The sequence below is a fragment of the Cryptomeria japonica genome, chromosome 10, assembly GCF_030272615.1.
Source record: "Cryptomeria japonica chromosome 10, Sugi_1.0, whole genome shotgun sequence".
Taxonomy (NCBI): domain Eukaryota; kingdom Viridiplantae; phylum Streptophyta; class Pinopsida; order Cupressales; family Cupressaceae; genus Cryptomeria; species Cryptomeria japonica.
This window is the reverse complement of record NC_081414.1, coordinates 4,387,636-4,399,918: the sequence shown is the minus strand read 5'-3', so window position 1 is coordinate 4,399,918 and position 12,283 is coordinate 4,387,636. Positions and strand designations below refer to the sequence as shown.

Sequence of the window (12,283 nt, the reverse complement as noted above, 5' to 3'; positions counted from 1 at the left end):
TAGATGGAAGAATATGATCTTTGACTGAGTCAATAATTATTTTCTTTGCTTTATTATTATGCCTTTTCCAGGTAGATTTCTCTGGTTCATCATTTGGCATGTCTAGATTTTCTTCTATGTAAGACTCTAATTTTAGTTCTTCAAGAATGGCAATGATTCGTATCTTCCAGGAAACGAAGTTGGAGGCTTCTTCGAGTCTATCTTCCACTCTCATATTACTTGACATTTTGAATATTTTCTTAGTTGGATATATCGTCTGCGTATATAGCCTCTGCGTTGATTTGATATTTACTTCCGATAAATGCTTATAAGTAATATGGCTGTATAATTTATTCTCTTAATAACCTGGCTCTGATACCATGTTGTGAAATATGGATCGAAGAAAAATGACAGCGATTCTGGAAGACTAATTGCCGCAAGTTATTGATTGTCTCCATCATTGAATCCGGTTTAAATACAAGAGGAAAGGTTGCCTATGTGGGGACATGTCCATACGTGGCAGTTGCCACGTATGGACATGTCCCTACAGAGGCAACCGTTCATAACAATTAGTTTGTTTATGTTTAATTTCCAAACTGTATGCTCTGTTAATATATTACTCTCCAGATAATAACCAATTTACCATTAGTTAGATTCATGAGGGCTATATCTTAACAAATGGCAGAAGTAACCAAACAAATGTATACTGTGAAAATTGATATTTTGAGAATCTATTTTTTGTTGATTCCATTAGAACTGATATAAGAAAGACCACATGTTTTAAAGGCAATTCCAATGAACTTATGGAAGCAATAAGTCACAAAACCACCCTTCATGTCTTCGTGTAATTATTCATTATCTTCCATTCTGATTGATTTATCAATTTACTGTTGATGCACAAATACTAGTGTAAGTTTTGAGAAGGTTCTCCGTCAAACTTCTAATCAGTTGTTCAAAATTATAGGAAAAAAGTTTACAGAAACTCTTATAAATATAAGTATATAAGTACCCAATCAAACAAACCAAAGCATTTCTGGGACAAATAAGTGATACTGATAACAATAAAATGCATGAGTCTGATAATTTTATCTACTTTATTGAGTGCTTTAGAACCCCTGAAATACCTGTCACAATGATATTAGTAGTTCCAGCATGTCAGTCATTGGTCTGTGGATTAAAAAAAATATTAATTACCAATCTAAAGGGAAATAAGGCTTTTAAGTATGTAGGCTGAAGACCAAGGTCCATTGGATATTCGTCTCTCATTTATCTTTTCATAACAAATGACATGTTTTTCTCATCCCCTCAGGGACCACAGGTTCATAGTTTATTTAAAGCAATAACATATTCAGGTATTTGTTTTGATTAATCTTTCTGTTTATTTCCAGTCTGTACTTCTAAATTTTTTTTACTTGGATAAGTCAATAATATGTGTAATGTCCCCTACAAGATATAAGCCTGTTTAACAACAATTACCTAATTTCAATACATTCGTAATTCAAATCGATTTGCTTAATTAGGAGACAATTTCTCTCTAAACTTAACAATAGTAAATCTGAATCAGATACTTATCATAATGCTCAATTAATTATTCTTAATTTCATAAATCAGAGATAGTGCTTGAAGCTTACCTTATATTTGGAGAGTGGAGACTCAATTAAGATAACCTGCACCAACAAGGAAAGGTGCACACCTACAAACATATTCATTTTTAATTAGTTATAATCTATTCTGCTGTCACAACAGAGAGGGAGAGAGTACATGAGGCATGAAACGATTGCTTTGGATCCATTGTCTACCAAACCCAAGGAATGGTTGCTTCTAACCTCCTTGCTAGACTTGGCGGCCCCTATTGCTGCCCTTCCAGCTTTTATACCCTTACACACATCTCCATCTTGGTGAGATTGGCGTGGGAGGAGTAACTGGTTCCTTGACTCCACGAGTCCTTATGACCACATGTGAGCCGCTCGTCACCACTGGTATACTCCCCCATCCTTCCCACACATGATGGTCTTAACAAACACTTTTCTAATGAATTACTTTCTACTGAATGTATAATGCCTACTGGAAGAGCTAATAAATTTTCAGTACAGCAGTGACTTTGATATAAACTGACAATACAGATTTTCTGGCATTCCATAATATTATTTGTGCAGTCTCTAATGTAAGCATCAAAGACTGATAGGAAACCCTCTACAATCATGACGTATGTAATACAAGGGATATGTTGACTTACCAATCGATAATAACGGATGGCTGACCTTTAACGGTGCTTGATGATTGTTTTCTATTACTGGCAATATCCTCCGCCGCATTCTATTCTGTCCAATTACTTCTTACTGTATTAACTTAAGAGTTCTTTCTGATTTACATTTTAATATTATTATTTGTTATTAAATTCTATTTCAAAGTGGGGACATTACAATGTGATTTACTTTTGCATGGCATGTATTGTTTGATTCAAGCCTCAAGGTCATCTTTTTCATTTCCACTTCAATGTGATAGTCTTATGAAAGTTTTTTTGTTCTGTTTTTAATTTCCATTTTCATCTTATAGGAGTTTCTTCTTATGATTCTGCTCAATTTTGTCCTGGTGAATGCGGTTTATCTTGGTGGAGAATGTTCTAGTTTATGCAGTTGATACATGATTTTTTAGGAGTAAGTTTGCAGTTATTACCTGTAAATCTAGTTTAGACATGATGCTTTAGCTTGTCTTGCTGTAATTTAATATTCTTCTTGAACTTCTGCAGTCAGAGAAAAGATCAGGAAGCTTGAAGGAACAACTTGCAAGTATTACACCACAATTGGAAGAGTTGCGGCTGAGGAAAGAGGAGCGTATTAAACAATTCAACGAAGTAAAGGCTCAGATTGAAAAATTATGTGGAGAAATTTCTGGGTATTCTCAACGCAATGATGTACTAAGTTCTACTAATGGGGAGGAAGAGGACTTGTCACTTAGAAAGTTAGATGAATATCATGCGCATCTGCAAGCACTTCAAAAAGAAAAGGTATGTACAACTTTATGGCTTTCTATATATTCTTTTACATGTTAAGTGTACAAAGAGTCTTAATGCTTTTTTGATAGCAATGTGCAGAGTGACCGCCTTCAAAAGGTATTGGAATATGTGAATGAGGTGCATGGACTTTGTGCAGTACTTGGCATGGACTTTTGGAAGACTGTCAGTCAAGTACATCCAAGTTTGCATGATTCAGCCCCTGGACAACCAAAGAACATTAGCAATGAGACGTTGGAAGGATTATCACGGACCATTCAATCACTGAATGATGAAAAGAAGCTTCGTATTCAAAAGGTTGTCTTAATGACCTTGATATAAGTGCATTTTGAATTTTTCCATAATAGTATGTCTTTTTTATTTTACTATTTTATTTTTTCCTAAGGTTACCAGTATTTATTTTTGTTAACAGTTGCATGATCTTGGAAAATCTTTGATTGAACTTTGGAACTTGATGGATACCCCAATAGAAGAAAGAGAACTATTTGAAAATGTTGTATTCATTCTCAAAGCATCAGATAGTGAGGTTACGGGCTCAGGTGCTCTTGCATTTGACATAATTGAGCAGGTTTGTTGACATAATTGAGCAGGTTTGTTGCATCTTTTACATGTTTTATTATTAGGACCATTATTAATGGTAGAAACCTACTAACTGAATGAATTTTTATTATATCATTCTTACTTGAGGGTTCCAGGCAGAGATAGAAGTTGAACGTTTAGATCAATTAAAAGCAAGCAAAATGAAAGAGTTGGTTTTAAAGAAGAGAATGGAGTTGGAAGAAATATGTAGACGAGCACATTTGGAGCCTGATGCAAGCACTTCACCAGAGAAGTCAAATGCATTGATTGATGCTGGTATTGACCTTTCCTTGCAACTCAGAGAATGTTTTGTTGTAATGTTGATGAAGCGAATGGTAGAAATGGCCTAATATGATCTATGTGTGCTAAGGTATGGTTGATCCTGCCGAGCTTCTTGCAAATATTGAGGCACAAATAGTGAAAGCAAAAGAAGATGTACTCAGCAGGAAAGAAATAATGGATAAAATAGACAAGTGGCTTGCTGCATGTGAGGAGGAAAGCTGGCTGGAAGACTACAATAGGGTAAGCATGCTTTGCAAATAACTTAAAAAGAAGATTTTTAAGTGTTTGAACTGATAGTAGATGATTCAACCTACTAAACAGGATGAGAATAGATACAGCGCCAGTAGAGGTGCTCACATAAACCTCAAACGTGCTGAGCGGGCCCGAGTAACTGTAACCAAAATTCCTGGTATATTGATTATCTTGATTTGCTCTAGTGCGTATAATTAATGTTCCAACCTTGACATTGGTGCTTATGTTTTGTTACAGCTATTGTTGAAAATTTGAAGGCTAAAACACACGTTTGGGAAGAAGAAAGAGGGACACCTTTTCTATATGATGGCGTGAGTTGGAGTTCTTTAAATATGGGTTTGCTGTTGTCATGTGATTTAGTTTCTTTGTTTTCTTATGGGGACTATGTTATCTCAAAAATTCAGGTTCGCCTGTTAGCAATGCTGGAAGAATATACTTTATTGAGGCAAGAACGTGAGGAGGAGAAAAAACGATTTCGGGTATTTTTTTAACATTATTCTTTTCCAATAAGCATTTGCATATAGCCAAATGATTTAGGTCCGAATGTGTAGAGAATTTGCATTTTGTGTTATCGATCTGGCTGGGAGTGATAATGGAATTTAAATGAACAGTGCATGGATTTGTCTTTTGAATTCAAAGGGAATGAGCCTTTCATTTTGTGTATAATTTGCTGAAATTTATCATTTGAGAGCTTTTCTTATACCCTAATATCACCATGCCCCTTGATTGTTGGTTAGAGTTTATCATCAGACAGTAAACACTTGGATAAATATGCTAGGGCATCCTAATTGTGTCTTCACTGGATAACTTGGTTTCTTGAAAGAGGAAATGCACCTGGCGTTTTCTATTGAAGCTGAGAAATTAGATGATCATTTTCTTAGTCATATGCTCCATGATAGCATTTTATCAGGTTTGCAGTAAGTGCTTGCTCCATTTGCTGCCAGGACGTAGAAGTAGTGGTTGGCTTGCATATTATTTGGTGTTGTCACTGTTTGAAAACGGTTTGAAGTTTCTATCCCCTTCATTTGTTTTCCTACTGATGGTGTCACTGCTCAACTGACTTTTGACCTAGTTGTAGTGATGGCGATGTTTAAAATTTTCTTTAGGTGCTCTTGGTTATGTATGCAATCCATCCTTTTTTTGCAGTGGAGGATTTTGATTATTTTGGCACAGGTGGTTTTGATTATTCATGAGATACTTTCATGCTTTATGTGCCAGTTCCATACAAAATTTAGTTTTTAATTTGGTTTTCTGCATTCAAGATTTCTCTAAATCAACATTTACACCTACACATAAGCGTAACCCACTATTTAGCATATGGTTATGTTAGATACACATAAATTTCCCTAGTGTATTCTGAATTTTTCTAAATGGTGAGTCATTCTGGAATTCCAACAGAATGGTCAACAATCTTGACCTTGAGCAGTTGTCTCATAATAATGTCAAGCTATATTCGCAATATTTATTGTCTGCTTTTACCTATCCTTAGAATCTCCTAGTTGGGTTTTTAGATGGAGTATTTACTAAATTTGGAGTCTGGTGAATTGGAGTTTCACTTTCCTGTTAATGTGACCACTGATTTATTGCATCTCCACATAAAATTGCTTGTTGACAGGATCTGAAGCGGTTACAAGAACAATTCCTTACAGAGCAGGAAGCTATATTTGGATCCAAGCCAAGTCCAATAAAGATTAATAGCTTTAAGAGAGGTCAGGGTTTGCGAGCAAATGGAAGCACAACACCTACAAATCGACGCATTTCACTTGGAGGCTCTATGCTTTCAGGAAGTTCTGATCACACTGCACGGGGAAATGGGTTTACCCCCCGTCAGAATGGAATTGGCAAGGATGCCAGAAGGCGGCCAACTGCACCTTTGAACTATGTGGCCTTAGGTAAAGAAGATACAGCATCACTTGCATCTGTAGCAGGGTCCGAGCCACCTTCTCCTCGAGCTGGTTGATCAAAGCTGAAGATGGTATGCTCCAAAGTTCTTCATTGAGATTCATTTGAAGCTAGATTTAATTTCTTTTACATATGATGTTTCACATTTTAAGAATCCTAATGTATGGACATAATATGTTGAATCATGTTTGAGTATCAATCTTTAGTTTGGTTTGCAGGTTTGTTCTCCCTCAGCGGAATTCAACTGGTTTTAAGATACATATGACGGATTTTATGGGGCCAGTCTGTATATTTCTTACACTTGTACAATGTTCTTTGTACCAATATTGGGAGTTCTGATGAATCAAAACTTCACCTACGAATCAGTTGACTTTCTTTGAAAGAAGGGGTTTGTGGTGGAACTATCACTTTTTAACTTAATCATCACCATGGTTCATGGAATAACTTGTATAGTGACGGTCATAGTTTGTGAGGAGGTGGGACTGTTTAACTTTATGGTTGGATGTCTGAAACTTTTTGTTGTTTGATGTGAAGAAAAGAGCTTGGCATCATTTATTGTGTAGAGCAAAGGATTAATGATGTATAGTTTACTTGTTCAGGTGGGGTAAGAGTCAGGTATGAGAGTTGCTGGGGTCAATCAGTGTTTTAGTTGATCAAAGCTGGCTTGACACTGCTAAAGTCTTTTGTTATGAGGATGGGGCCTTCTTAATATAGTGCCTAATATGACTTGACGTGACAAATTTTATTCTTAAAAGCTATAGCATATAATCTTTTGAGTAGAGATGCCCTTTTTCTTAATCAATAATTCATTATGATTTAGGATTAAGCTTATTCTATCTAATATCGCTGGTGATTAGCTCATTGTTGGGAATGGATTAGAATTTCTTTTTACTATTTTAAGTTTGAACTCTATTATCAAAAGCTCACGAAAATTGTACCATTCGACTCTGATACCATTCATGGAGATCTAAGGCCAACTGTAATTCCGTTGGTGTGTGATCAACTCACAATTTACAGGAACTCTTGGCGTGTGATCAAACCAAAATATACAGGAACTCTTTTGCCATGTCATCAGCTCAAAATGTATTGGAAGCTGGTCTACAGCCTTTCATTAATGTCTATCACACTGCCATGCAATTATACTGCAGATATAAGAATGATTTATGCCAATGCACCATGTATTAATCAAGAACAAAATAAAAAGCTTAGCATTGTTATATTGAAATTAGAAATATATTAATCTTTTGTTTGAATAGAAAAAATGCCTTTTTTAGCACATCATTAAGTTTCAGAGTAATGTTGACTTTGTTCTGTGTGGATATCACAAAATTTGGATTTTGATTCTGGTAGCAAAATCAGTGTAGAAATTTGCTTTAAATTTGTGTGGCACTGGAGGGTATTTATTTAATGTACGAAATTCCAAATATGATAGGCACATTGGTTTGATAATTTTTCTGAATATTAATGAATTAAATAGTTTCTTTACTCTCCCGAATCTCCAGAATTTTTCACCATGGAATCATGTGGTAATTGAAAAATTATATGTAATCATAATCCCTTTGCAGGTACTAATAAATATCTTCAAATTTTGATGCCATTGTAGGTTATGCCTCTTTGTAATAATTTGTAAGTGTGCATATTGCAAAATCAATCTATCATGCTTATGTTCATTGTTGTTGTTTTCCTATTGAATCATGGAAACATTTTAATATTGAACTGATTAAGAACGTGCTAGCAAGAGAACTCACCAATATTTGTTTTACAAGAATAAACCAAAAGCCCAAAGAAACGAGATGCAGAATTATTAATTTACTAACGATTATGAAACTATTTTCTTTCAAATATTGAACTGAAAGTTATGTTACGATTGATGTATTATTGAAACGAAACTACGAATTATGCAAAATTACGTGCAAGTATCAACAAACATATAATAAAATCTCAAACAAAAATGAAAAATTATTGCAGCGAATCGGACAGGTCAATCATTGTATAGAATTACATCGAGGTATTAACGAACATTACGTTAAAATCTCAGTAAAAGTGAATAAAAATGGCAGTTCATTAAGTGAGACCAAAATGGAATTCAACTTTTAAAAGCGTCAATCACGGTAGTAATCTTATCATTTTCATCAGCATCAATCAATGGTTTCATGAAATTTATTTTCTAATACAGACCAAAGTTTAGATAATACATTTCATGAATTATTTCTAATTTCTATTTTTCAAGACAAATGTATGTATGAATCATGATTTATGATTTGTGGGATTATTTGTGTAATGGACAAATTGTATATGGGTGTCTTTTTCTCCTATGTTTTGTTTTCTTTTTCATAAGGATGCCTTGATTTGATTGTTGTAATTATGTAGGGATCAATAGCATCAAGGAGTCTCATGTCATTACCTTCATTATAAAAACTAAAAATAATTGACATTTTAATTATAAAATTAAAATTGAAGTTACAAAAGTAAAATAGTACTTAAAATAAAAAATAAATTTAGAAATGCATACAACAAAATAATATTTAACTAAAAATTAAAATGTCTTTTTACATAGTAAATAAAATAGTTAGAAATAATTTCAAAATTCCAAATTCCAAATCTTACCTTATAAGCCATTGCACTAGCCGATGTGAGTTGTCCTAGTGCATGTTTTGTTGACTAGTGGGGCTTAATTGTTTTATTTAAAGAACACTTACCCATTCATTTGAAATTAACTAATAATTAGGCAAAGAATGTTAGGGTTTTAATTCATATAACATTTGAGGGAGCATCATAACATAATTATTTGAGCATTTATTAGAAGACATCATCTTAGACCCAGTGTGTGTTTGCATGCTACCTTCAAATATTTTCTCAAAGCTATAAAGTATGCTCATTAAGGGGTTTAGCCAAGGAGAACTTTATTTCGCAAATATCTAAGGGTGTTTGCAAACCCTTCGATCTTTGTAAGTACACAAGTATTAGAGATTAGGGCAAGCATGATCTATTGGTCTTCAACTCATCAAGTCATGATCAACACAACAATAGATCCATGGACATAAAAATTAATGTGTGTAATAATGGAATTTGCATGCCCTTATTACACTTTAATGTTTATTTTAGTCACTTTTCCATGTGTGTGTTGTGTGTAAATTTGGTCCTTTTTGTTTAGCCTATGTCATCCCTAGCTATATTCATCACCTTTCCAATTTTGAGCCTTTATATAGCTTCCCCTTGTTTTTTATCCTTTTACCTCTTGTTAAGGAATTGTCCTATGTGTAAGCCCATCTTTCCCTCCTTAAAACACGTCTAAACACAAAGTAATCAATTTGTACAACTACCCTAAATGGCCCTCTTCGAGCTTGAGGTCCTCTACGATTAAGCTTAATTTTCATTTATGAACACCATCCACAACTAATTAGCCAATGGGTTGGCCATGTCTTTGCATCCTATCACCAAACACTTCAGATGTGATGAAATTAATTACTAGGACTTCCCACTTGCTAAGTTTCTATCGTTGAAATCTCAAAGAAAGTTTATAAAAGGTGCCCATCTTTATTTCATTTAATGTAGAAAAAGTAAAATTTAATTGGTTCTCAAGGTTTTACTGTTTTTGTCATGCACGACATTGCTACAACATTTCAAAATGTCTGGATAGAGCTAGCGGCAAACCTAGGGTCTCCAATAGTTTTTATCCTGCTCCTAAACATTGCTATAACTAATTTACTTGAAGCCTTATAGTTGATTTCTATAGTTTCAAGCTAGGTGAGAATTTTTTATAGGATTTTATGAAAATAAGTGTTTTTCTCAAGTACTTATAAGATTTCCTTTTTGTCTCATCCTACCACCCTTCCAAGTCTTCACCCTTCATTTCTCTCACCATCTTGTGCAATTTTTTGATCTCCGTCTTTCACCCTTACCTCCTTGCATGCCTTTTCCAAGTCAAACCATTCATCACCAACCTTATTACATGAGAATAAGAGTTCTTTAAACACTCCTCTATCATTCCTCTTTTGTCATCTTTGTACCATTTTGCTGGTAGATGTGCATGGAAGCTTCCTTTTGCCACCATTTGAAGGTCATAGCCCTATCCATATCGTAACTCCATGGGAGGTACCTTAGGCCGAGGTTTCAACATCCCATACTAGTCACTTATGAGACACCAAAATCCATTTTGATCGAAAATTAATTGTGTTTCCTAAGTCCTTCCACCTTTGCTTACTTTGTAGTGTTTTCATAAACCCTTAAGCTTCAACTTAGAGGTTTAATGGAAAGTAGTTTCATTTCATAGTTTAATATTTTAACTTCTTTTTTTTAAAAATGAGATTTTCTAAGTGGACGTGTTTGAATTCTTACAAGGGGTTGATTGTGGTAAATTTCCACTAGGAACCTTTTTTTTGCAAGTTCCCTTTTAGTAAGTTTATGTTTGTAGGTTAGTTTCTAAGTCTTATGCATAATTTGCGATAAATTTACATAAGCAAATAAGACTTTTAAGTTTATTTTCATATGCTAAAATGTTGCTAGTCCTTATTCAACATAGATAAGGCCAACCTAGGTGGAGAAAGGCTACCTTGTTGGCGTCTAAAAGTAGCCAAATCTATCTAGTGGGCAACCACTAGTCCCATTTCCAGCCCCAAAATAATGCACATTCAGTATAGATCAATATGAGAGGTCCACACAAGTTGTCTAAGTCCTTTCATGTCCTAAAATCAACATTTTACTAGATGATGTTGCTCTAACATTGTCATTTCATCTTGTTTTTCCTTGAAAAGCAAGAATTTTGTAAATGTCTAAAATTAATTTAATTAATTTAAGCCTCTGTACATAATTAATTAATTTAATTATGTTTATCTCATTCTTCTTAAAATTAATTAAATCAAATTTAATTAATATTATCATTTTAGTCCAATAATTAATTTGTCAATAAGTTAATTATTTTCCCATTCTTCTAAAGTCACCTTCATCATTATTCCTACTAAACTCCCATTAGTTAATTAATTTTAATTAATTAACCTAACTACATGATTCCTACAAAAGCTAGAGTATTGTAAAATCAATTTTTTAGATTTATTACAACACTTCGTAATCCATAAATTAGGGCAACTATGCTACACTCTGATATGCGTATATGGATTTAATGTGTGTAATAATGGAATTTGCATGCCTTTATTACACTTTAATGTTCATTTTAGTCACTTTTCCATGTGTGTGTTGTATGTAAATTTGGTCCATTTTGTTTAGCCTATGTCATCCCTAGCTATATTCATCACCTTTCCAATGTTGTTATTAACCTTGTTTAGCCTCCCTAAGTGTTATTTTTCATTTACTATTTGTTCTCTTCCTATGTCTTGAGCCTTCATATAGTTTCCCCTTGTTTTAATCCTTTTACCTCTTGTTAAGGAATTGTCCTATGTGTAAGCGCATCTTTCCCTCCTTAAAACACGTCTAAACACAAAGTAATCAATTTGTACAACTACCCTAAATGGCCCTCTTCGAGCTTGAGGTCCTCTAGGATTAAGCTTAATTTTCATTTATGAACACCATCCACAACAAATTAGCCAATGGGTTGGCCATGTCTTTGTTCTCTTCCTATGTGTAATAATGGAATTTGCATGCCCTTATTCTACGACAAAAGCTAGAGTATTGTAAAATCAATTTTTTAGATTTGTTACAAAACTTCGTAATCCATAAATTAGGGCAACTATGCTACACTCTGGTATGCGTATATGGATTTAATGTATGTAATAATGGAATTTGCATGCCCTTATTACACTTTAATGTTCATTTTAGTCACTTTTCCATGTGTGTGTGTTGTGTGTAAATTTGGTCCTTTTTGTTTAGCCTATGTCATCCCTAGCTATATTCATCACCTTTCCAATTTTGAGCCTTCATATAGTTTCCCCTTGTTTTTATCCTTTTACCTCTTGTTAAGGAATTGTCCTATGTGTAAGCCCATCTTTCCCTCCTTAAAACACGTCTAAACAAAAAGTAATCAATTTGTACAACTACCCTAAATGGCCCTCTTCGAGCTTGAGGTCCTCTACGATTAAGCTTAATTTTCATTTATGAACACCATCCACAACTAATTAGCCAATGGGTTGGCCATGTCTTTGCATCCTATCACCAAACACTTCAAATGTGATGAAATTAATTACTAGGACTCCCCACTTGCTAAGTTTCTATCGTTGAAATCTCAAAGAAAGTTTATTAAAGGTGCCCATCTTTATTTCATTTAATGTAGAAAAAGTAAAATTTAATTGGTTCTCAAGGTTTTACTATTTTTCTCACGCACGA

General features: G+C 34.1%; 1 protein-coding gene across 3 annotated transcripts in view; it reads left to right on the top strand.

Moving 5' to 3' along the window:
• The window catches only part of LOC131069406 (65-kDa microtubule-associated protein 6), a 29,427-nt gene extending 22,639 nt beyond the window's left edge, over positions 1-6,788 (top strand). For 2 of the 3 annotated variants that reach the window (XM_058004812.2, XM_058004810.2), the window contains 10 exons: positions 2,729-2,986; positions 3,074-3,289; positions 3,405-3,560; positions 3,688-3,847; positions 3,942-4,093; positions 4,175-4,262; positions 4,343-4,416; positions 4,510-4,584; positions 5,721-6,080; positions 6,226-6,788. In XM_058004812.2, the coding sequence (XP_057860795.2) occupies positions 2,729-2,986; positions 3,074-3,289; positions 3,405-3,560; positions 3,688-3,847; positions 3,942-4,093; positions 4,175-4,262; positions 4,343-4,416; positions 4,510-4,584; positions 5,721-6,065 (1,524 nt within the window). In that variant the 3' untranslated portion in view covers positions 6,066-6,080; positions 6,226-6,788. Of the gene's footprint in view, positions 1-2,728; positions 2,987-3,073; positions 3,290-3,404; positions 3,561-3,687; positions 3,848-3,941; positions 4,094-4,174; positions 4,263-4,342; positions 4,417-4,509; positions 4,585-5,720; positions 6,081-6,213 lie in introns of all 3 variants that reach the window. The other variant, XM_058004811.2, reaches the window with a different exon arrangement.
• Positions 6,789-12,283: the final 5,495 nt, after the last annotated feature.